The sequence below is a fragment of the Aulostomus chinensis genome, chromosome 20 (genome assembly GCF_037954235.1).
Source record: "Aulostomus chinensis isolate RoL2024-O1b breed Wild chromosome 20, RoL_Achi_v1.0, whole genome shotgun sequence".
NCBI lineage: Eukaryota > Metazoa > Chordata > Actinopteri > Syngnathiformes > Aulostomidae > Aulostomus > Aulostomus chinensis.
Genome location: NC_141339.1, coordinates 21,581,739 through 21,607,252, shown reverse-complemented (window position 1 = coordinate 21,607,252; position 25,514 = coordinate 21,581,739). Strand labels below are relative to the sequence as shown.

General features: G+C 47.0%; 2 protein-coding genes and 1 long non-coding RNA gene across 4 annotated transcripts; 1 reads left to right on the top strand and 2 right to left on the bottom strand.

Annotated features, from left to right (window-relative positions):
• Nucleotides 1–1,490: 1,490 nt before the first annotated feature.
• Nucleotides 1,491–19,535, bottom strand: LOC147243242 (uncharacterized). Its single transcript, XR_015110680.1, has 3 exons — nt 19,412–19,535; nt 5,454–5,567; nt 1,491–4,272 (listed from the first exon to the last, which is right to left on the bottom strand). It is a non-coding gene; the product is annotated as an uncharacterized LOC147243242 (long non-coding RNA).
• Nucleotides 18,854–21,404, top strand: irak1bp1 (interleukin-1 receptor-associated kinase 1 binding protein 1). The gene is made up of 4 exons (XM_086190108.1): nt 18,854–19,148; nt 20,145–20,226; nt 20,323–20,453; nt 20,530–21,404. Exons 1-4 carry the CDS (start codon nt 18,892–18,894, stop codon nt 20,774–20,776), a joined length of 717 nt encoding a protein of 238 aa, XP_086046234.1. The 5' UTR covers nt 18,854–18,891; the 3' UTR covers nt 20,777–21,404.
• LOC147243240 (uncharacterized) lies at nt 21,370–24,777 on the bottom strand. 2 transcript variants are annotated; one of them, XM_086190109.1, is made up of 7 exons: nt 24,392–24,777; nt 24,062–24,200; nt 23,851–23,940; nt 23,637–23,731; nt 22,595–22,749; nt 21,854–21,970; nt 21,370–21,778 (listed from the first exon to the last, which is right to left on the bottom strand). In XM_086190109.1, exons 2-7 carry the CDS (start codon nt 24,184–24,186, stop codon nt 21,668–21,670), a joined length of 693 nt encoding a protein of 230 aa, XP_086046235.1. In that variant the 5' UTR covers nt 24,187–24,200; nt 24,392–24,777; the 3' UTR covers nt 21,370–21,667. The 2 variants fall into 2 exon arrangements, with proteins under 2 accessions (XP_086046235.1, XP_086046236.1); XM_086190110.1 differs by lacking the exon at nt 24,392–24,777 and having other exon boundaries at nt 24,018–24,149.
• Nucleotides 24,778–25,514: the final 737 nt, after the last annotated feature.

Below are 25,514 nucleotides of genomic sequence, written 5' to 3'. Positions count from 1 at the left end.
TTTCATTTTAGATTTTTAATCACCACAAATGATCAATTTCTTCTGTTATTTCATCATCTTTGACATATTTGTTATGGGGGGGGGGGGGGTCCTTCAGTCCAGCTTTACTCTTCACGACTCTACAGACCTGCATCCTCCACTTTATTAAAGACATCCTCTCTGATACTCAACTCATAGGGGGACTCTTTCCATTTCCTTTATTTCATTTTCCAGGTTTTAGTAGACGGTGACCCAACAGTCGGAGCGTATCTTCACATAGGAACACTTATTTTCTTCCTTCTTAATTTCAGATGGAAGGAGACCCAACATCGAGTGGCTGGAGCAGCTTCTTCAGCCCTCCGGTATCTTCCATTGTGTTGTTTTACAGGTGTGTTTATCATCTAGATTGTTCATTCATTCATTCCTTCATTCTTAATTTGATATTTATATCTTTCCCCTTCGCGCCAAATGACAAACGTGTTGTCCGAGAACATGTTGGAACAAAAAAGTCAAAACGAGGCCGGCTGCAAAAAAAGAATCAGAGGCATCAGGAGAAAGCCTGTGTTTTCAGGATCAGCAGAAGAGAAAACATCTGTATGTAAATGTTAGCAGGGGAGGGAGTCCAGTTTGGGGCTGTAATGCATAATTTAGTGACCCAGTAACAAGAAGCCCTGAAATTTAAGAACAGTACAGCTGCTAATCCCACTAAAACTCAGCTACTTCTAAAATTTGGGGAAACATTTATTTGATCCGGAGTGTAAGGGAGAGTTCGGTCTCTGTTTCGTAGACAGACTGGCACAACCTTAACGTATAATCACGTAAAAGTGAGAGGCGCCATCTGGTGGCCAAAGGAATTACGACCACGATGAAGTAACGAGTCACGTGACATAGAAAGCCCGGAGACAGGAAGACTTTCAGTGCAGGAGACTGACGTTTGAGGGCACCGCGCAGTGGAACGTTCACTTGAAACCCGTCAACAGCTATCGTCTTTTAGGGTCACGATAATTCATGAAAAGAAGCACGCGAAAAGCTAGCTTAGCTTGAGGAAATGGGTCATTTTCTTACTGACAGTCAGTGGAGCTGCCCCCTACTGGCCATTAGAAATATTGCAGCTTCAATTGTTTCGGCGTCAGCTTCAACCCCTCAAAGATGAGCTCACGTCCACTTCTTGTATCCCAGCTCGCGTGTTTAGCGGGCATGCTAACGTTGGCCACTGATAAGCCCGCATCCAGGAATAACCTGGCTTCCCTCAGAGTGTGTGAACCCACCAGCTGCGTGCAGTCACCACAGCTAAGCTACCGCTAGTCAACGGTCAGTAAATACCTTCTGGATGGAGGCTGGCTGCTCGTCAAAACCACACTTTCTATTTCTACACATCTTAAATACACAAGATGCAACATCTGGTTTTGAAGGATTCAAAACATCACGGACGGAACGAAGAGGAACTGATGGCTCTACTTTCATGAGTAAATTGGGACGGATTCAATTTCTCAAGTGAAAGTACCTTTATCTGTGTTGATTACACTCTATCTCTGTCCACTTCCTAGTGAGAAGGAGGAGGAGGAGGAGGAGGAGGAAGAGGAGCTGGAGGCCGGGGAGGAGAAATAAAAAGATTAGAGAAAAACAGAGAAGGCATTCAGAGACTCGGTTCCTTTGGGATTATGGTGCTCTGTACAGACAAGAACAGTGCGTGTGTGTGTGTGTGTGTGCGTGTGTGTGTGTTTGAGAAGGAGAAAGGCGAAAGGAACTTAAGGGTCAACCAAAGATCATAGGTACAAGAATCAAATACAGCAGAGTCTATTTGATCTGTACGTAGATACATATACAGTATACAGCGCGCCGTGCGTGTGGTCTCATCCTCCCATCCTGTTTAGGAAGGAGAGAGACCCCTGCTTCCTTTGGCTCTGAACCCTCTGTTGTGACTACATTACAGCCCCTCCAGCGTCACCCGCTAACTCCATATGTCTCCCATACTAACCCCTCTCCACAGGCCCATATGAGCAGGCTTTCAACACACACCTCTCTAGCTTTCAATTAAACTCTTTAAGGGTGTTGGGAAACATTCGACAAATGCGGTGTTGCTTTTCTACCACATTAGACTTTTTCCCACTGGCCCAAAAAAAAAAAAAACCCAAAAAAACAAAACAAAACCTGACAACATCTGGTTTTTGTCCGCGATGGGAACAGTTTTAATCTGCATTCGCTACCTCTTCACATGACCCTCCGCATACGATGAGCGGCCAGCGCGCCGCTAGCAACGGAATACAGCGTTGCTGCGAGCGACTGAGACACCCCGGATGAAGACGACTTGGACTGCACTGAACCGTGTGTTCAAACTTCTGTAAGTGAACGGGTTGCAGAACTTCCTGTTAAAACTTCTGTCTCCATTGACAACCAAGTATGTGACAAGTGCTTTATGAATTCAGTGTGCAGACATGCAGTGGGGGGGGGGGGGTATTCCTGAATTCAAGACATCTAATAGAGAGCAACTGATGGACAGGTCCTAATTGGGGGGTGTAGTCCCACTTCCAGTTTGTAGGCATGTTTCGCCTTTCACCTGTACGGCAGTTAATCTGCTGAGTGACTTGTTATGAACTCAGCTCATAGCAGCGTTGTGCATAATTATATATTTTTTAAAAACAACAAAAACAAAAACAAAAAAAACCCACTCAAAATATTCCACAGTAGCAAGGAGACACAAGTTTTTCTAGATAAGACTCCGGAGGGGAACTCCAACGTAGGACACGTGGGTTCAGGACACGTGGGTTCAGGACACGTGGGTTCAGGACTCGTGGGTTCAGGACTCGTGGGTTCAGGACTCGTGGGTTCAGGACTCGTGTAAGCACCTCCATCAAAACACTGACGTTTACAGGACCGGTAAAAATCTGATTATTGACCTCATTCTGAATAAGACAACATTTCGATGAATTCGTTTACACGAGTGGCAGAAAGAATATTCCGTTCATTTCCCCTCAGTGAGAATGGAGGGATTAACCGCCGTCTGTGGTTTTTTTTGGAGCTTGTTCCACCGAGAGCTCTGATGCAGCCAGAACATTCATACAATGCTACTTTCAAAAGGAAAAAAAAAAAAGTCTTAGTGAAGCCACAGTCACACATCTGTCTAACCAGATCTTGTCAAACCACTGAGATCTACAGGCAGCGAGGGTGAAACAAAGAGTGGAAACCTGGAGTGAATTTCACCATGTTTACCCAAAATATACAGAGCCCAGTTCCCTCCATCCCAACTGAGCGCTGACAAATCCGCCAACCGCTTATCAAATTAAACCCCCATTAGCAGCATAAACACACAAGCTCACACACGCTCTCGCAAACTTCCTATTAGCAACACAAACACGCAAGCGCCTCACACATGTCTGGCCACTTCTCAGAGAGCGGCGCGGGCTCCTCAAATCATCCGCCTCCCCAAACCTGACATGCCCCCCCCCCATACCCCCACCCAGGTAATCAGGACGCCATCAGCTGGCCGGTGCAGCATGCAGCGTGACCTGTGCAGACAACTGTCAGCGCCTGTCACCCCAAATGTCCCACAACATCACACCTGAGGAGACACGGCCCCCTGCCTGGTCCACTGTCTAATTGTTTCCATGCGGGCTTGTTAGCATGTAGGATTTTCTTTGCAGCCGCCATAAAGCCGAATGTGCAGGTATCACAAAGTCATGAAACCCCGACAGCTGCTGGAGGGATTTATCTCACAACCCGGTCGCGTAACCCCCCCACAAAAAAAATACACCTCCGTAACAGGGACGATTTCATCTGTCTCACTTCCTCTTCCTGTGTGGCCCCCAGGGAGCAGAGGGTGAGAGATTCGGGGGAAGTAAATAGAACACTCCATCAGCATAAAGCAATCATCAGGTGATTCTCAGGTAAACAGTGGTGTGTGTGTGTGTGTGTGTGTGTGTGTGTGTGTGTGTGTGTGGATGAACAAGGTGCCTTTGTGGGCCGCATCCTGGGAACGGATAGTGGAGGAGCTCAGGAAACCCCACGAGCAGGCGGAGATGTTTACGACGGAAAAAGGAAGCCAAGACCCAAATGTCCAGGAAAGACAAAAGGGCAGAATGAGAGCTCATTTCTGCGGCGGCTCCAACTCATAAAGTCCAGCTCAGTGTGACTCACATGAATGGATTCATTCAGTCGAGCCAAACAGAGGGCAGCGCCGGGAGGACCTGCTTCTCCTCTTCTCCTTCATTGAATTGACACAAACGAGGAGGAGCGAGTCTCAGGAGGGTTTCAGCAGAGTCCAGGTGCTCGTCGCGCATCATCCCTTCTGGAGACCTTTGGGAAACAGAGCGACGACGACACCGTGACTGAAACCTTCATGAGTTTGATGAAAAACACTGTTGAGCCACTTCTGCAATTAGCTGGAAAACATTCTGAGAACATTACATGCAATGTCCCGCTAGAGTGTTTGGCCCACTTAGACCCGATGTAACAGACGGACGGTTCTGGCTAAGTTTGCATGTTTCTCCTGATGCCACTTCCACCTTCTTTATGGTGTTAATTGAACTTTTTGATTGATTATAAAAAAACTTTAAATAGAAGGCAAAAATTTTAAAAAAAAGAAAAAGAAAAGTTTTATTCATGATTCTATCCACTGCAGAGAGAAATAAAGGTTTTAGCAGACGCTGTCAACTCAAGTGTTTCAGAAAACTCTCCGGCTTCGGGAGGTTATTCACAAAAATACTGCAGGTTTTTCTTGGCATTTTTGAGAGTTAATAAAGTTTTTTTTTTTGAAAAGTGAGTTATGCCCTGTATCAGTTATTGTTTCAATATTATTCTGGGGGCATTTTAAAACAGCAACAGTGGAGTGAGACGGCGGTAAAGGTGCTTCGGGGGGTGACGTGCTGTAAACGGTCCAGCCAGCAGGCAGTCAAACCAGCGGCCTGCTGCTGCAGGAGATCGTGTGCGTGCTCGGCAAACGTGATTGAAACGTCAAGGAGAAGTGTGACGCAACACACCTGCCGCTCTTCGACTTGGGGTTTGTTTGTTTCAGTGGGGACATGGAGAGCTGTTGCACTGTGGTGAGTGTTAAATAGAAGGGAGCCGCAGTTTTTATTTCTCCTTCTTCCTCCGTCACCCTGGAATTCTACCTCTCTCTCTACCCCCCCCCCCCTCTCTCTATTCTAATAAATCTGAGGGGGCCTTTTCCACTTTTACAGGAACAGCAAGTCATTAAATGGTTGATTTCAGATGGCAGAGTGTGAATGTTTTGAGTTAACTTTATTGATCTGTGAGCAGGTCTGCGGGCCGGAGAGGAAGGGACGTCCCCTGCAGCACATGGCCGGTAGATTTACACCTCTGCCATTTAAAGACACCTCTAAACCCAGATGGCCAGCGGCCCGTCTCTCTCTCTTTCTTTCTCTCCCCTGAGCTGCCCTGGCGGACACATCCAGGACGTCTCTCCTGCACATAAACACAACAGCAACGTCTCGGGAAAGAATATTTTACTCACTTACCCCCCAACTTCTTATAGACAGATACGTCTCCTCTGAGGACCGCAGTGATGCAGAACAGCCGCTCGGTTCATGCCTGGCTTACGTGAGCCTCCTCGCCGCTTCAGCTCCGGACGCCTGTAACACATGAAGAGGTTGAGGGGGAAGTCTTTTAATACGGGACACAATATTGACACTTCCCTCTACAAAAAGGCATCGATACACTGGTACAGAATATCAGTTGTTATCATCAATACAATCGCCATTTTTGACAACTGTTGAGAAATCATCTCCATCGGGGCTCTAAAGAAACCCCTATTTTTCATCCATGCGTTTGAACTGAAGAGACGAGTATTGAGCCTCCTGGTTTGGATGGAGCTGCTGTAGTGAGCTACACGATGAAGCGGTTTGCATTTTTCGGGGTTGATTTTCCTTCTTCAGTCGCGTAGGTATCGCGGCGCATCGTAAAATTATTTTGTTGCGATATCGGACATTGCGGAACTGCCGTACCGTGATATGTCTGTTAGTCCCTGCAAAGCGTCTCGACAGTCCCAATCCTGTGGTTGAAGAAATATTCAAGATGCGTTTGTTTATGGGGCATTAATCTGTGCATTAAAGAAGAAAATACAACGGCGTTCTGGGTGGTTGGCTGAGAAACCGTGTCCATAAACTCTGTCTGCAAAAATCTGAGCTCACCACACAAATGTAAGGACGTGCGACTTCGCCGAGCGAACCACGTGAATGAAGCCAAATGAGGGTTTTTTGTTTAAAATGACAGCACCGTCTTCCTGGAGCCCTCTTAGCATGAGCTACAAACAAGGAGGGAATTCAAGGGAGCATGAATGACAAGAAAGATCTGGAATGACCGGAGTTTTTCTCGGCTGAGGTCCTACGACTCTCCCTCCCTTTGCCGTATCAGGCAGGGAGAGCTTGATCCGTCTCCTATGAATGACATCACTCCCGGAGTATGAGCCATTTCCCATAAACCTCCACAGTCCCCAGGTTTTCCCACCCATGAGAGATGAGGGAATTGGAAACATGATTATAAAGAAGTAAGACCTCTTTTTTATCAGTAAGTCCATTTTATCTCCAACCAACAGACGTCTGATATTTTGCAACCGTTTTAGGCTCATTTATTCCTGAGCTACATCTCTGTGCGTCTTGTTATTCTGTTTAGACTCTCTCTCTTCTTCCTCTCTCTCTGGATTTTTCTCACTGTAGAAATCCCCCTTAGGGATGAAAGCGGCGAGGCTGTAAGGTCCTTCCCTTCCCACAACTGCTCTCAATCGCCCCAGTGACTGCCCGGCTGTCAATCACTTCAAAAATCGGACCCACTCGACAGAGATCAAGCCTACTGGCATTCACACGCAAAATATGGGGAGTGGAGAGATGAAGGGGTCCTGTCAGCACCTGCTGGTCCTCACGGGAGAAGACACAGATGCAGCAGGGCTCGACTCGTGAAGGTAGCACTTCAATTTTGGTCATATTTACTCAACCTCCCCCTACGTTGCCTCCGACCAAGCTGCCCCGCAGCTGCACCGCCCTGTAACCGAGGAAAAGCACTGGGCAGCTGCATGCCGTGCACGCGCACACACACACACACACATTAATACATCAACACACACCTAAGGACAGGTATTTTCAATGAGTAACAAATATACAGACTGAGTTCCCAAGGTTCCTACTTATGAAACCTCTCAATTAATTTCATCTGTTTCTGTCCAAAGCCACACTCACACACAGAAAATAACGCATGCAGACAAACACCGAGTCCATTAGGCTCATGTGTTGGGCCCAAACCACGGCCCCGAGTGCTCTTTCATGGCTCCATCATTACATCAATAAGTCTTCACATTAATCTCACAGGTCATTACCAGAGCAGGCCTGCACCACAGAGGCTCGCTCGCTCGCTCGCAGACACGGGCAAAAGACTCGTCTACTATACTCTGAAAGGTGGGTACCATTTGTATCAGTTTGCGAGGGATGTGTCCAGTTTTGAGGCTGGTTAAAAACGGGAGGATAAATTACTTGTTCAAACGCATGAAACCATATCTAGATATATACTTGACCATGTGAAAACTACTTCTTCCTGGGTTCTTTTTCTATGTAGCCTGCTGGTTTGATATAATTGTATTTTTTGCGGAGCTGGTTTCAATAGTGACTAATGGGAATCCCTTGCCAAAGTCTTTTCAGATGCGTGTAACATAAGATTATGCCCTTTTAATGAAGCTCTTGAGGGCAGTAAGAACAAACACATGGTAACTTTTCAGAGATTAACTTACTCCAACCCTTATTATTAAATCAGCCTTTGCTCCGCAGCTAAAGGAGCACACCAACTTTTGGGGGGAAATACGCTGATTTGCCTGTAGAAGGAGATGGATACCCTTCTCCCCTCTGTGTGGGCACTGGGGAGCTCAGACCCACAGCGACAGGTTGACGGGAACTTAGCTTAGCACTATGAACGGTAGTGGATGGGAAGTGTTAGCATACCATTGCCAAAAGAGAGAGAAAAAACAAAAACAAATGCACTTTTGAACAAAACTGTCGGCATTCATTATAAAAAGATGGAGGAAAAAATATTAGCTCTGTATTAACTTACAGTTATGAGACACAAAGGCGGAACTACTTTCCTGACTTAAAGGAAGGGCACGGTGATTTCAGGCGGCGCCTCCGTTTTCATTCGTAATGCTAAGCTAACTAGCGGTTAGCTGGTCTAAGCTCCCTCATGAATGCATGCATCTTCTTTTCTGGTTCTGGGGAGGATGGTTTAATTTTTTAAAAAAAAGAAAAGAAAAAAAGCACGTCACCCTCCAAAAGATGGTAACTGTTTTAAAGAGGTACACTGAGAAGATAACCAATGACTATAATCGGTCTGGATGAAGTAAGGCAACACGGCGGCCATCACAGCCACAGCAGCAATCACATCTGAAATATCAGACGAGAGAGAGAGAGAGAAAGAGAGAGGGAATAAGAGGAGGGGTGTTCAACCCTCGTCTGTCTGGACAGGAAATAGGGTTCTTTAACCCTTGACCCCAGTCCACTGTGAGTCTTTGTGTGTGTGTGTGCGTGTGTGTGTGTTTACAGGAACAGGTTCTTTCAGGCATCAATTTGATGGACACATGGTTCTCCTTGTCATGGCAGCTTGTGCAGGTGTGTGCGCCCTAAGAGGCGGGGTTGGGGGTGGAGGGGGTGGGGGTGTGCGTTATCATCTGCAGTGCCAACGGGCAACAGACTCCCCTCTGCTCCTGAGAGGGAAGAAGAATGAAGTAAACAGGGGAAGAATGAAGAAAGAGGGCTGCAAAATCTTGGAGGAGCCCCGCTTTTATCACCCTGGATGAAAAGAAGCTGTGAGGTCTTCACTCATTTTCTCAAAAACCTCTCCGGAACACTGCAGCCTCAGCTCAGATGACCTCAGATATTGTTCTCTTGTATTCCTTTATTCTTCTTTCAACAATTTGGACCGCAAATTCAAGCGGGGGGGAGGCGCAGAGGGAGCTGAGCAGTATAGGGCCAAGGGTCACTGCTGGAGATTCTCCCCTGAAGGCAAGTCGGCTGCAAACGGGGTAATAATAAACGTTTGGAGGTTTGGATTTCGGAGCCCCGGCTCCCCACCCTTCAGTCCGGCGAGTCCCGGCCTCGGCTCCTGTACCGAAGTCAAACTTATAAAAGCCAGAACTGAAACCCTCTCCTCTACATTTATGACTGAGACCACAAAAGTCCTCTTTTTTTGTGCAGCTTCAAGCTAATTAATTGGCACTTTAAATGAGCAAAGAATAATATTAGACTGCAAATCAGATAAACTACAATTGAGGGATTGAGGGAAGAAAAGCACAACTTTCTTAGAAAATTAATTACAGCAAAACCACAACTTATCAAAAACCCTGACACACACACACACACACACACACACACACACACAATTTGACATAGTGTAAATACATCTCTACCACCCGTCTAATCCCAGGCCTCGCTGTCTCGCTTGTTTGTTTTTGTGTTTACTCTGGAATGTCAGACATCCGAGGACACGCCGGAGAGGAAGGTCAAAACCACAGAACCCTCGAAGACTCCACAAACATTATTAAATTCTAATTTGTTATAAAAGGTTTACGGAAAGTAACGCAGTGAAACCATTAACGATTTCTCTGGTTATTTTTGATGCCCTGAAAGGTTTCTGTCCACTGTGGGAGGCGAGCCTATCCACTTGAGATCTGAAGTAACTATATTTGACAAGTGCGGAGAGGCCCGGGGGTTTACACACCGCGTGGAATTGCAGACATGTATTTTGTACATGTTTGCACAATTCATAATTTAGCGGCACCAAAAAAAAAAAAAAGATGTACATGAGAGTGGAAGACGCGCCGTGTGGAGCGACACTTCTACCGTGGATAAATGAAGGAATGCAGACAGTCTCATCTGCAGCTGACGGCACAACGCATGAACAGAATACCAGGAACAAGAAATAGATCCACTCATCTCAAAAGCAGCACTTGGCCAATCCCAGCCCGACAACAATTACATTAAATTACAGCATGACTCACAATGTCACTCCCCTTACGCAGGGCCTCCAACAATCAGGTGTACCTGGGTTTCTCGGTATGAAGCAATATTTTAGTGGCTCCCGTCATTTCTGGTACCAAGAAAAGCGGCACCTGCCCCGCGCCGTTGATCGCGCACATTGTTTTCTTCTTGAGCTCCAATTAAAACGATCAGTAATGACCGAAATTAAACACTTTATTATGATGTCTTTTCAAACTGCCCCAGCCTGATTTATACACATGCTAACACAATTAGAATCGCTCAGTGTCTGCCAAAGATCCAGACCGGACCGCTGATGGAAACCAACGACAGCTTTGCGGTTTGAATTCTCGCCCAAATTCAGAGAAATATTTTTCGCATTAGTCAATTAACAATCACGGGTACTTTTTTTTGTTTTTTTTTTTAGCATGCTGAAAGAATCAAAGTCAGGCTTTGCTCTGTGAGTGCGCTCGCAATCTCTGCCATCAACTACGGTAAGAATCCTGTAAACAGACTCTCAGGAAACGTAGACTGGCTTATTTGATCGAAGAGACGACGAAGAAATGCTGAGATCTTAGAAAGGAATCCCAGCGGAGACGTGAGAGGGGGAACGAACGGGGACGCGGCGCTGAAAGGCTCGTTAAATCTGTGATAGATCTTTGGCACACAGAGAGACATGATTCGTGTAGTAACGACGGGCTCGGAGGGAAAATACCGCCACAGCCTCCATGAGGGCAACATGTGCTGCTGTGTGTGATTTTGCGCGTGCACGCCTTTGACTGAGTCTATACGTTTCTTTTCCCGTGCGTCCGAGTATGTGATGTGTAGGCAGTGCACTCATTAGTGCGAGCTCCAGTGCAGACTAGCTCCAGTTACAGTAGTAAACACCAGCTTTGAAGTTTTAATAGAGCCCTGAAACCCAACTAGGCCTTAAAAACGCAGATCTGCAGGGGAAAAATGGAGAGAAAAGAGGTGGAAATTGTCGAGAAATAAAGACAAGAAAGAGAGATGAGGAGTGGCATTATAAACTAAATTATCACGGTAATGTGAGACAGAGTGTGTCCACTGTCCCGCCAGTCACAAACATATGGAGCATGTCAGCGTGGAGGTCATTACTACTAATGATGCACAGCACGCATAAAACACACACCTGTTGACTTGTGCGACAGACACGTATTGTTGCCTTCACGTGACGCTGAAACAAGCAGAAAGACTCCTCTCAGAGTCGCAGAATGGACACCGCAAGCGCAGAAACATGGTGGATAAGAGTCAGTGTTTGGTTCATGTTAATCCTTCATCATCCATTTTCTGCCGCTTATCCTGTTAAGGTCGCGGGGGGTGGGGGGGTGGAGCCTATCCTTGCAGCCTTCTGGTGAGAGGCGGAGGTCACCCTGGACGGGTCAGCAGCCCATGGCAGGGCCAACACATTGAGACAGACAAGCACTGGCTCTATATTTAAGAACACACCTGAGGTGTAAAATGGCACTGACGTCAATGAGCATCAACCTCCTGATCATTTTCAGTCACAAACGTTTAAACACTCAACACCACACGATCACAACAACGCCACTCCGTGATTGTTACTTCTGTGGAATCCCCTGATCTTCCTGTTCTTCTTGTCTTCTTTTTTTTCTTTTCTTAATTGATCTCCCACCATCTCTGCTCCCGTGTCCGGGACCCAGTCGCAGTATTGATTCGCTCCGGCTGTACTGATTGTCAGGTTTTGAGAAATCAGTGTTTACTTGTAAGCCTTTCTTATCGCGCCGTCTGTAAAAACGCGCCTGACACGTCGGCGGGCAAAAACCCCTCTTCCGTTACGTCCTCAGCAAAGACACCTGCATGCATGAGGAGGGAAAGTAGTTAAAAGATACAGACCCTCCACTCTGTGTGTGAGTGCGCGCGCGCGTGTATTTATCTGGGTGGGTGTCTGTTACAGAAACCACAGGCAGGCATTCGCAATAAACAGATGTTGAGACTTTATGAGGTCTTTACAACAGGTTCAGCTGTGCCCAAATGTTTCTCTGTGTGTGTGTGTGTGTGTGTGCGCGCGCCCGTGCATATATAGGCCTAACGTGGAAACCTCTCATCAGTGAACTGTAAAGAGACCACGAATGGAAATGAAGAGAAGTTCCACATCCTTGCTAAATGTTCTCTTCCCCTCCCCCCCAAAATTATTTATTTTAATAACTCTGTCATAACCCTGTGCCTTCCCATGTTTACAGGGACATGCATCAGCCAGTCACATGACATCCCCTCCCAGCCATGCTGAAGGCTGCGACCACACTCACCAACCCTTGCTCACGGCACACATTTTTGACTTCAATTGCAGCAAAAGCGCAGGCATCCCCCTGTACTGACGGCTCTCTTCCATTAGCACGTCCTGGAAACCCATTCACTCCCTCGCTTGTCTGGCCAGGATGGAATGTAGTCCTCTGTTAATTAACAATATTAATTACACCTGTGCTTTGCCTTGTCAACATCTGCAGATCCAGAGGTCTGCTCAGTGATTATTTGAGTGGAGAGTGGTGGTGGGCAGGACTGTTTATTTGACTACGAGCTGTTTACAAAGATGGACGCTGTGGGGCTGAGCGACATGAGAAAATACCCCTGACTCTATCCTGACACGCAGAGAACTCAGCGGTCAACGTCTCGTCGCTGGGCCGACCAGCAGGAACGACTCCAAACATTCAAACCAGCTAAACTTCTCCTCCTAGGACACGCTAAGACTGGGCGCAATGTACCAGGACTCAAAATGCTCGCAAGGTTTTACTCTAGGTTCATATTCCCGACTACACCAAAGCAGCCACAAGTACTTTTACAGCACACGAACCCACCAAAATAGTCTCCGTGCTTCCATTCCGCGTGAGCAAAGATCTCACAGTCAGTGAGGTGATAGCAGGAGGAGCTCGATCTGGAGGGAACTGGAGATGCTGGGACTCACCAACACCACTTGAGGAACAAAGTGGAACAACAAGATGGATGGCCTGGTGCTGGCGTCCTCAGAGTTGTACCGACGGAACCTCAAAAGGTACGCAAGGTTAAAAGTTTTCACCGCTTTTTTAGAGAAATCGAGCGTAAACGCAGTGAAGGAGCTTTTATCTGTTCGAGCTGTCATCGTACGCCACAGCGAGAGCTTTCGGCCCTTAAAACAAGAGCCATCACGACGACATCAAGCCCAACGACAACAGACACAAAGACACAATTACTCAGGTCATTAATCTGGTTTATGTCTGACCCTTCCAGCAACTCAAGCTGAAAATGATCAGAGTCCCTCCTGCTGACCAGACAATGATCACCAGCTGAGTCTGGAGACGTAAACAACCAAAAATCCCCATTTATTGTGTTTTCTGCCTCTACCAGCATGTGTTTTTAACAGGGAGGGAGAGAGTTGTGGAGCGAAATTACAGGAAAAAAAAAATGAAACTTGACTTTTTCTTCCCTTTCACAATAAAGTTCTAGACAGATGACAGCTGTGGACACACTGAGTGCACGCTGCCTGTTTTATCGCCTTCACCCATAAATAAAAAACGCGGAGTGGAAGAAATACAGTCAAAATATACGATTTATGGCAACAGGCACAGGAGGGAGTCTGGAGATTTCTTGGACAATATGAAATAAAAATGCAATAAAAAATGCGCTGGGCTTGATTGTGGTCTATGGAGAGACGTGGAGGCCCTCCAACAAGCTAACTTTATTACTTCATCTGAAAAAGCAAAAAGAGTGAGAGGGAGAAATCAACAGATTCAGAGACCATTACAGTCGAATCCTTCTCCCTACGTGGCTGCAGTCTCCCTCCGAGGACCCCCAGACCTTTCACCCAACATCCAGGGATGCAGTGGAGGGTAAACCCACCTCAGCTCAGTTTACCCAGCTTCTTCTTCTTCTTTTCTTTTTTTTTTTCTAACCTTTTTTTCGGTTTACATAAATCTTTTCAACACGTAGCAGACACTATAAGAACTGTGGAAATATGGAGAGAAAAAGAATGAGTGGTTTAAAGGTTAAAGCAGACCTTTGTTTGTGTAAGTGGTTGGTAACCTTACGATGATTGCCAACTGGACAAATAAGTTACCGCCACGTTCATTTACCACAACGTCACAGCCCTCAACTATGTTGCTCTAAGGATTTACAATCTCAGAGAGGGTCGTGTTGCGGCGCACGGTTACACACGGAAGGGTGGAAGCATGTAGTGTTAATGCTGCGTTCAAGATAACTTGGAAGTCGGAATTTCGGCCCAGAGATTTCTGACTTTCAACATCATTTGTGTTCGCGCCACGGTCAACTCGGGGGGGGGGGGGGGGGGAGAAAAAAAGGTCACACTCCAGAACAGCGGTTGCACTCGACAGCCGTTTAGCCAAAATCCAACAAAACCTCAAAGTTAGACTGAAAGGTAAGAAAACATGTCGTCGAAGATGCCATTTCAACTTCTGCGTTCACACTCCAGATCTGCAGGAGGCAGTGATGCACCCCCAACTTGAGAAGAAAAAAAGAAATGCGTTTACTACGATTACGATTGTTTTTTTCCCCTCTCTTTAAGTGACATCCAAGTTAAATGAATTGGAGCTGTGGAGAGACGCCACCGATATCTGAGTCCAACAGGGTTCACTTCCTTTTTCCCAGCTTATCAACAGTCATGAATGTAGCACGTGAGCAACAGTTGGCTTGGAGGAGACACTGACGCTACGTTCAGGACCACTCGGGAGTCACGACTTCAGCCCGGAGATTTCCGACATCAGACACGCCGCACTCAACAAGCGACGAGACGACGCTGCAGATGAGTGGGCAGCAACCGTTGGCCGTCACGGACATGCACGGCCACCTGTAAGGTCATTAGGGAGCTTTCAAGCCACGCCCCCTTCCAAAAGGTCATTTTTCACTTGGACATTATGGAATGAATTCATTCCCAACTCGGTGCTCGGTCGGTCACCTCTCAGTTGTGGCGAGTGCAGCATGAACACGGCCTGTAGGCCATTCAGAGAAAAATGTCCTGGACTTTTACAACATAGGAACGGGGCTGCTCTCCCTCCTCATTCTCCCTCAAAAGGAAAACAGCCTATTGCAGGGTGCCGCATCTTTCTTGGCCCGAGCGTTGCATCAGATCTAGGGTTTCACAGACCGTACCAGGGGACCGGCGAAACTGGAGACAATAACAACAAATATGGCCTTGTATTTTTGGGTTGTGATGATAAAGCCAGTTTCACAGTTTAATACTCCAGGGAAACCAAACAAACTCTGCTGTTCAAAGAAACCAGCATCCAACATTGGACCAAATCTGCTGTTCCCAGTTGTCCTCCGACATGAAAGAAGAGGGCACGTAACGGGTCTGCAGAACACGGAGACACACGGAGGCTCACCAAGCACAACGGCAAGCGCTCACGCAAAATAACATTTCTTTCCACGCGGTACGTTTCATTACAGGCGGAGGACAAATGAAAGGAAAAGTCAAGCAGATGTGGGTGTCAGCATCAGCAGATATCAGTGGTGATCTCAACCTCAATCAGACCTAGACTCCAGCGCTGACATCGCTATCTTTCGAGATGGATTCCTTTTATATTTTGAAGGTGACATACTTCCAGAGGTGGTCACGAACCGAACGGTGGATTAACATGAACTGGTGGGTGATGTTGTTTTTAATTACATTTGCGTCGATCCCTCAAACCTGAGTGTTCTGACAGAGAAAAGGGTTGACATCCAAAGTGGACAGGACCACTTAAGTCACGCTAGGGGGGGCCACATGTCTGGATTTAGGCAGTCCGGAATTTAAATGCCTTGTCCGGCGTCCTGCGCAGCTTAAAGCAGGGCGCTTATTTGTCCTCCTTTATGGAGTTGCACTTGAACGCAACACAGCATATCGTCCAATGGCATAAGACTGGTTAAAAATGATTCCTCACTAAATGCCGCAAAGCGTCCTCCTTTTTTGGCCACGTGGAAATGGCCACCCTAGTCACGGCACGTATGGTGACAGCTGGAGCCTGACCAGCACCGGGTCTGACGCTGGTACCTTTATCAAGGAGTAAAACCTACTGATATTCATATATCAGCCACTATTCCTTTTACACTGATCCCTCCAAAGTGATTATGAAAAAGACAAATATACGACGCGGGAAGACTGAAAACAGAATGCACTCTCCATAAGGACATGAGTGCACTGGAGTAACAAACTTCAACGGAAATTTAATCATTGTAAAAAAAGTCTTCGTATTGATACAAATTAGTCAATATTATCAGCCACACTGATAAATGGAAGTAATGCCGACTGATGTGACACACAACAGGTTTCCAGGACCGCTTTTAAAGTGCTTTGGCTTTAATGGAAGGTTCTAGAACCGTGGAGATGAAAACAGGGGCTGCAGGTGTCATGATTACTTTCATTAGTGATTTATCTCTTTGATTACAGGCCTCGTTTTGTTCACAATTTTTAGTTTTCCACTTTACCGCCATCGAGACCAAGAAAACACAAAAAAATAAGATAAAAAAACACGTTTGAGAAACTGAAAATTGGAACATTCCGACCTTTGCTTTTGACATGAATGAAAGAATTAGCACAACAGTTGACTATTAACTGGTTAATCACAATTCTTCCACAAGATATTCCTGCATTTGATGTTCATGTGACGGCGGTGGAGACTCCTGCCACGTCGGTCTGGAAGGTTCCACCGGCGAGGTCACTGAGGATGAAACAGATCGTCAACCCAACATTCTGTAACCCCCCGGGTCACCTGACATTGTGGTGCTGGTAGCCACCCCTTCGGTGAGGCCGGAAACGCTTCACCATCTCAGGAAGACTCGCCATGTGGTTGCGGTGACCCTTCTCTCTCTCTAAGGGGACACCAGGACCCAAACCACGCCTGCATAGCAGACCCACCGGGTGACCCCGGAGTCAGGGTCAAGCATCCGAGCCTCTATTCTCCCTGCGTGCTCCAAACATGCACTTGCCCACTTCTCCGGGCTGTGACCCGTCTGACCTGCTCTCTTTTTCTACATTTCTGTTGACCACTGCCTATAGTTTCCACACGGCTGAACTCTCGTGTGTGCATTCATCCTTGTAATGAGAGGTTTTGAGCAGGGAAACGCAGCTAGAATATCCCTCCCTCTCTGGGTGACTGCTGTTGGACTGTCCCTGCAGTCTGCTTACATCTCGCGTGTCGACATTCTCCTTCACCTCGGTTGCTCCTGTCCGTATCGCTCTGAGGCACACAGCACCGCAGCCGCCGACTCGGCGCTGTCCGCCACAACTCTGACCGTGCTCACCGATGTCTCTCTCATGACCTGCCATCGGAGCTCCAACAATAAACCCTCTTCCAAAGTCACTCGTCTTTTCCTCTCGACCCACACCAGCAGGGACTACATGGTGCGCCTGTGTGGGATCATTTGCGTTCATCCTCTACTCATTTGTTCAGGTTTATTTTTTTCCCCCCTTTAATGTGTCACCACTTTGTAGATCATAATTATTTCCACTATTTCACGAAAGACTAAAGACCAATGGGAGGAAATTAATAGTGTACGACTGCGCAGGGCAGCACAATTACTTCAAACTCCTAAAAAAAAAAAAATCGCCATTTTACCAACAGCCATTTTCAAATCGCGGGGAGGTGCAATATTTGTTTAAAGGCCAATTATTTGTGAAAAGGCAATTTTCAGTAACACGCTGTGTCGCAGCAGACGAACAATCCCCTACAGACGTAGGAGAAAGAGATTTCAGTGAAACCATAATCATTAAGATTGTGTTTGGGTTTTTTTTTTTAATGAAAATCAGACTCCTGATGTAAGAGACAACATTCTCTGGAATATCACATGTCAATATATTAGTCAAAATAAATCATGCAGCTTTACTACCGTGTGCATTCATCTGGAGTGATTAGATGACGTGCTGACGGTGCATAGCAAGATGGGTGCCAGATACGTCAGTGACATCACGACAACATGTCCAGTAAAATGAACTTCTAATATTTTTGGTTCACTAAATGATGAAATACCAGACTCTGAATATAAAAGTTACTATGCACATGGCTGCATTGTTCTCTGCGCATGAGGTACAAAGCCTGCACCCGTCACTTCATGGGTTTTCATATTTTTCCTGTTATAGTTTGCTGCCACCTACTGACCAGAAGGCGGTACTGACCTTCAGTCTGAGGAAATGGAGCAGTAGATGTTAAAAGGTGTTTCAAAGGATGGCAGTGTAAGAAATACTACATCAAATACTGTGCAGATGATCAAAGTACTCCCAACGAATTCAGCTAATGTGTCATTTGCAGCAAATGCGTCTCCCCACAGCACGTGTGGAAAGTCAACTGTAAAATATAACAAACTGCTGAGTAATGTTCCAGATTTTGTTGGAAAAAAGCCACTTAATGACACCATGTAAGTACATATGTACATTAGGTTTACACATAACCCAGGATTCAAAGGGTCTAAAAAAAAAAAAAAAAAAAAAAAACTAGAAAAGTTTGGAAGTTGAAAATGGCAATTTTCAAGACAATAAACATATATGTGAAATGAATAAAGCCAGAACGTCTTTTAAAGTCACGAAAAGTGGTTGTGAACATACCTTTCAGAAATACTTTGGTTGTTTGTTTGTTTTTTCCTTCGTGTGCACACAGACATCTCATATAAACTGTGGTAATTAACATTTTACCGAAAAAAAAACCAGGAAAATCATGGAAATTTACTGACCAAATGACACGAATGATCAGTTTCTTCAATTACTTTCACAGCAATTTGTTTTAAATATTTGAATGTTTTACCATGTAATCGCTTTAAATTTATGATTATTAGGATTTTTTAGTGTTTTAGAATAATTTTAAAACAAGTAAAACACAGAAGTTGTCTTCCAAGTCCAGAAATGTCTTCTCTCTGCAATCTGGAAGAATGTAAGACAAAGACTACGAATCCCGACGTGCATTTCGGCTATCACCATAGCAGCGGGAAGTTAGTTTGGATCTCTACAGTTATGGAGAATCCGTGTAGAGTTTTCACTGGGACACAAGCAGCTGCTGCTCTTCCGTTCTCCGGTACCGACAAGGAGGGGGCACCCGTAAGCCGACAGAGTAGCCGGGGACGAGAGGTCCAGGTGACGGGAACAGCGGAGTTTTGTTACCCGGCGGACAGAGCGTCGGTGCGGGTCAGCGTGACCAACAGCAAGGACTCCGTCAACGAGGTCACCAACAGCGTTTCACGAAGACTCGACTACATCCTCCAAGCCCTCAGGTGAAAACCCCACCGGCGGAAACGTCCACCGAGTTGATAGCTTAAAGTTGTGTTAGCCGCAGCAGCTAATGCTTCCAGCTGCTAGCTAACAGAGCAAAAGCTAAGTGCACTAGCATTAGCAATAATAGCTCACCTACTTATTTGGTGGGATGGTTAAACTATCCAACTAGTGGACGTCTCATTTTCCTTCAGTTTGCCGAGGTAGATTTAAAGCAGCAGTACTTTTAAAAAGTAATAATGATAATAAAAGGCCTCGTACTTACCCAGAGAGCTCGACTGCAATATCATAATAAACCGTGTCAAAGCAGCGCCAACGCAGGTGTGATTGATGACGTCATATGAAGTTGTGCTGTAGTCAGGTGGGTCGGAGCCCGGGTACGACGCTTGCTGGCACACTGACAAGGCCGTGACTCTAAATGGAACGGGGCCCTAACAGGCTCGGTCAATTAGACCTGTTTTTGTTTTGTTTTTTAACTCTTGGGACTAAATATCGTTCACAAATATTCTATAATTTAAAAAAAGAAAAAAAAAGATATCAATTCCAAACCATTTTAACAAAATAAAAAGTTATGTTGTTGTTGTTTTTAGCTCTGTGGTATTTTCACACAATCAAAACATGTTCTGTTGACATCAGTTTACCAAAATGTGGTTTTACTGAATTTGCCTGTTGCCACTTTTTAGTTCTGTTTCTGAGTTTGTTGCTTTTGTCCACCTGAAACCGTTTAACCATCAATCGGTTAAAACTTGGTAGCCGGTGTGGGATGGTGGCTCGAACAAAGGGACTGAAAATTACAACACGCAGAAACAAGTTCCTCCTACGCACAGGAACATATGCACTTGTTTTTTTTACCCTTTTGCACATACAATGTGTTTGTATCGGTTATTTATGGAACGTGTGGCAGTGAATGAAGGTTTATTTTGTTTTATTACAGTTCAATGACAAGTTAAGTGATTGACTTTATGCACAATCTTTTCCCATTCATTCGTTTTGATCAGACAACATGCTGTGAAGGACGAGGACGCCACGGTCAGGAAGTTCCTCCACCGGGAGGAAGAATTGTATCACATGGACGCAGAGGTACGAGTCACCTTGACATCTTCACATGCGCCCCGCAGGTATCAGCTCCTGTATATGGCACAGTTACAGGCCGGTTCTGTGTCATGCTCCCTGCAGATCATCGTCACGTTCTCGGATTTTAAGAAGATGGAGCGAATATGTAGCGTTCTGCTGGAGAAGCTCGACAAGAGCGTCCGCGTGGGAACGCCGCAGTTCTACCACAGCGCAGAGTGTCTGAGTCAGCTGAGGTAACTACACCTTGACAGCAGAGAGACTGTCTTACTAACACATTTGTGTAACGTGTGTGTGTGTGTGTGTGTGTAGGCAGCGTGCGTGTGTGTCAGCGGTAGAAAACGCTCATCAGAAGGCCAGCCAGGTCAGTCAGCTCCTGGGACAAAGTCTGGGGGTGCCGCTGCTGGTCCGAGAAGAGGAGACACGGGAGTGGAGGAAGGAGGAGGAGGAGGACGGAGAGCAGGACGCTGCCCCTCTCCCTAGCATACCGTCAATCACTGCCTCCTCCCGGGTGTTCGTCTCCTTCAGCCTCAGGGACACCGGCAGGAAGAAACCCTGAACAGAGACTCTCCTCCACCAGAACGTCCCGGGAACAAACCCCAGCGTTACCACGGCGCTCGACCATGGCAGAGCGTCACTCGTGATACGTGTGTGTGGATGAACACATCAGCAGTCCAGAAGTGATGACGCAGACAAACGCCAAGCAGACCCTGTGAATCCTCGGTTTTGGGGTTGGGTTGTAGAACTGAACGTCCAGATGGGTTGTAGGTTTGTTTGTTTGTTTGTTGACCTGCAGCTCTCAAGCACCCAGTTTGTGTGACCAGGAGAAACCACCGGTTCAGTTTGGTTGGCGTCCCTGACGACGCCACCGGCTGTGCCTACAGGTGCCTGGGGAGGCTGCGGCTCCTGGTCACTGCGCCCCCTCCAGTGGTGCGGGCACAGGAATTTCTGCATACCTTTTTTTTTTTTCCTACAACACCACCACCAATCCATCAACGGCCGCCGCTGTGTTGTCTGCACGCCACATTTTACCAGAATAAAACGTCAAGAGTGATGCGGATGTTAAGAGTTAGACATTTAGAGCACGTCCTCTAGATGTCTCTCTAGGTTTAATGTATTGCATAATTAGTAGAAAAACAAAAACAAATAAAGTTAAAGCAGAAATCATGATAATTTATTTGTATGGTAAAAGTCCCCTTATATTACTTTATTAAGTAAAAACACCTGATTTGGTACATCGTCATTGGGATGCTGCGCTTCTCTCAAGGTGAAACTCTGTATCAAGTCCTGGACCGGTTCTGGCACCCTCATGATCCCCTCAGCTTTATCATTAACAACCCAGTTCATGGTTTCAGCATTTCTGAAGGAAAGGTTGGAAATTATCAACCGCTCATTTGTGACCGACAGTTTCCAGAGGACCACCGGGGGGCGCCGAGCGCCTCCCAAGTGGTCAGTCGTCCTCCGTCTCGTCCTCGGGGAAGATCTGTTTGAGCCAGGGCTGCAGGGCAAACCGCTCCCCGTCAAAGTGTGTGAAGTAATTCTCCAAGGTGGGGATGTCCGGCTGGAAACACCCAACAGTGAGTCCCAGAGGTGCTGCAAGTGTGTGTGCGTGTGTGCTGTGGTTTCCAGTACATACCCTCATCCCAGTAATGCGCTCCAGCTGTGTCTGAGGCAAGTATGCGACTAACAGTGAGGAGGGTCCGGGACCGTTGAACAGGACTTTGTAATGAGGGGTGTTCTCAGCTGCAGGAGCCTACGTGCACATCGTTAGACGCCAGTTAAACGAGCCCAGCCCGACTGAGAGGGCTTTAAAGGGAAAGTGTGTAGAATCCAGGGACAACCAGTTGCTGGTCACCATCCATTTCTGTAGTTCTCACCCCACTAGCCAAAACACCTGTTAGCTTGCTCTGCAGTGGGAAAACCTTCAATCGGCATTCAGTCACGGGTCACATGATTCTGTGGTAGACGGAAAGATGCCGCACAAGAGCGTTTGTCAAGAAATTAAAAAAAAAAAACAACTTAAAGACTGCAGGAACGGGATCGGGGTTTAAAACACTTACACCTGTGTGAATGTGGAGGGGGACGAGAAGTAAACGTTTAAAGGATAAGTCACGTGTTTTTCAGTGCGTTTTGACTGAAATGACTGATGACGCTCTTGTAAGTGAAAGTGGTCAAGGCAACTCAAACGTTGAGAAAAATGAGACCTGAGCAGGGAGGAACAATTTCGTGCTGTCAGGCTAAAAAAAAGCATTGGACTGATTTCTTTTTTTGTTTTTGTTTTGTTTTTGGCGGTGGGGAACAAAAAAAAAAATCCTAAATTCCACACACTGGCCCTTTAATGGCAAGATGACACGTCGGCACGGCCGTGGCTTCTAACCTCCGAATGCATTTTTTCGATCCACTCCTTGGGAGCTCGCATCTCAGGGTCCCAGCTCACCACCACCCCAATCCTGTGGCCCTTCCTCTCCATCACCACCTGGCCGACCCGCAGAAACACGTAGGGGGGGCGGGGGCTGCGCACGTCCTTGGAGGCTGCAGAGGAGACGAGGATGTTACTGTGAACCCGTCCCTGCATGGGCTTTCAGTTCCAGCTGTCTGCTGTGTGACTGCAGTGACCAAAAAGACGTGGGAACCGACAAACCAACCTACGTTTCACTCCAGGTTTCATCCATTCAGTCAGGAAATGTGGAGAGTTTAGTTTATGGAAGGTAAACTCTAGAAACATAGAAAAATAAAGAACATCCATTTTCTACTTGTTATCCTGTTAAAGAGTCCTGGAGTGGGGTGGAGCCTATCCCAGCAGCCTTCCCCCTGGACAGGTCACCAGTCCATGGCAGGGCCAACACATAGAGACAGACAACCATTGGCTCTCCCAGCCACGCCTACGGTCAATTTAGAGTCTGGATTAACCTGGTCCCCTCTTGATGTCTTTGGACTGTGGAGGAAGCTGGAGTACCGGAGAGAACCCACGCAGGCACAGGGAGAACATGCAGACTCGAACCCAGAACCCTCTCGCTGTGAGGCCACAGTGCTGACCACTGCACCACCGTGACGGCCAGTAAAAAACAGGATGACTAGAAATCAGAGTCTGCAGGAAGACATTTATGTCTCAGTTACGATTTCATGTCTGTGCCTCCACTCTGTATACTACTGTCAGTCTTCAATGTACGTACACACACACACACACACACACACACACACCCCTTTGTACTGCAACTAGGGTTCCACACACGCTCTCACTAACTGTCATGAGTTTTCCTCACCTTGAGGACATTTATTATGGAAACATCTGTTGATGTATGAAAACTTTTTAAAAAACAAAAAATTGAACTCCACAGGTTTGTTCCTGACTTCTGAACCCTGTGCCAGCGTCCAGTTCTCACACCCAACTGGCTTCAGGTGAGAAACGAGACACAGACCTCCAAAGAAGCCCCGGTCGTTGTCGAACATCATCATCTCCACGGCCAGCGGCCCCTGAGCCTCCTCGCCCTCCTGGTCCACACCAGCCCACGACCTTCAGGGAGCAGAAACCTGGTCAGTGCTGAATCCTCCTTCACTTCTGTCCCTCAGAGTTTGGTCAACAGGAAGAGACCCCGTGTTAAATCTGAGCTGGTTCTGGAGCTCGTGGCTCACTTGACTTTGGAGATCTGCTGGTTCGCCCAGTCCATCCACGCGGTGCCGTTCAGGTACGAGGCTCTCCACTCCCTCCACATTCTGAGGAACCTAAAACACCGTCGTTGTGACTGTCAGTTATTGATTACACACACACACAGATATAGCTTTACTCCTCCGACACACACCCCAGCATCATTCCGCTCTGACGCGCACGCGACCCGGAACCTACCGCGTGGTCGCGTGGTAGCGCTGCACCGCCGTGGTGCCGCACCACCGGGAGATGAAGTACTGCGCGGGTACGGCGGACAGCAGCAGCACGAGCTGTAGCACGGCGGGGCCCGTGATCTGAGGCATGACCTGGCTCACACCTGGAGAGAGAGAGAGAGAGAGAGAGAGAGAGAGAGAGAGAGAGAGAGAGAGAGAGAGAGAGAGAGAGAGAGAGAGAGAGACGCGTCAGGCCAGGCGGCAGCCGGGAAGCATCAGTGGCACCTCGCGGGACTGAAAGAACTTGTACATGAAGTTCACGTCCATAACTCGTAGCAGTTCTTCAACTTCTTACCTCGTGTTCAAACCCGAGATCCTGTCCTCAACTAGCCGCCAATCATCGCTGCGGACGCCGCGCTCGGTTTCACTTCTCGCTTTATTTACATAAAATGTACCGTGCCGGCAACACCTGTGTATTTACATTTCCACCACAAACTGTCACGCAGTTCGTCCAATCACCGGAGCCCACGGTGGAACCGGCGGGCCTTTAGCAGCGCGCCACGTCAGGGAGAGCCGAGTTCAACGGCCCCGCACCGGACCGGGAAGTGGCTTTTACGCGGTTGCGCCCTGCCGACACCAGGTGGCAGGATTGCTCGCTTCAGTTCAAATCAGACGGTTTTGTGGGTTCGGCAGGACACCCGCGGTCTATGTAAGGCCTTTAATTCACTTTAACCTCACAAACCCCGGGAACCAACAGTAATTAACCTGATTTTCATAACTATTTTACATCTTGCGGGACAAATTGAACCTTAAAGAGGGCCAAATTGCCCCCCCCCACCTGTTTAGAACTTCCTTTTAGGAAAGGCTCCTTTTATTGCCTCATATATCCACCTTTTCTTCGTGTGAACGCCTCAGAGGTGTTTGATGTCTCGCTGTTGCTACAACAAAAGATGTCTTGCTATCATAAAGAAAAAAAAATCAAAAGGGGGGGGGGTTACGATGGTGAAATACTGCCAACGCCGGATCTGAAATCCTGAGATTAGTGAGAAATATTTGCACAAGGAAAACGCAACATCCTGCAATCAACGCCGGCTGCTGGATGGAAGACGGCGGCTGCTCTCTCTGCTCTCTGACTTTGATGTCAAAGTGCTGCTTTGATCTCGTTTTGATCCGACTTCACTCCTTGAAGCCCAGATGACATTACAGAGCACTGAACCCAAGCCCCTCAGAAACCAGGTCTCTTTGGACCCCCCCCCCCCCCCCCCCCCCACACACACACACACACTTGAGGCCCACTTGAAGCAGCACACAGATGTACCCCCCCCCCCCCCCCCGGCAGGTTTTAGTGGTTTAAAGAAATGAAATAAAGTCAGGAGGAGACGTGCTTATGGAAACACAACCGTTTATTTACTTAAAATATTGGTATGAACTAACAGGACAGCAGTACTCCCCTACACATACATTCTAGCTTTATGTTT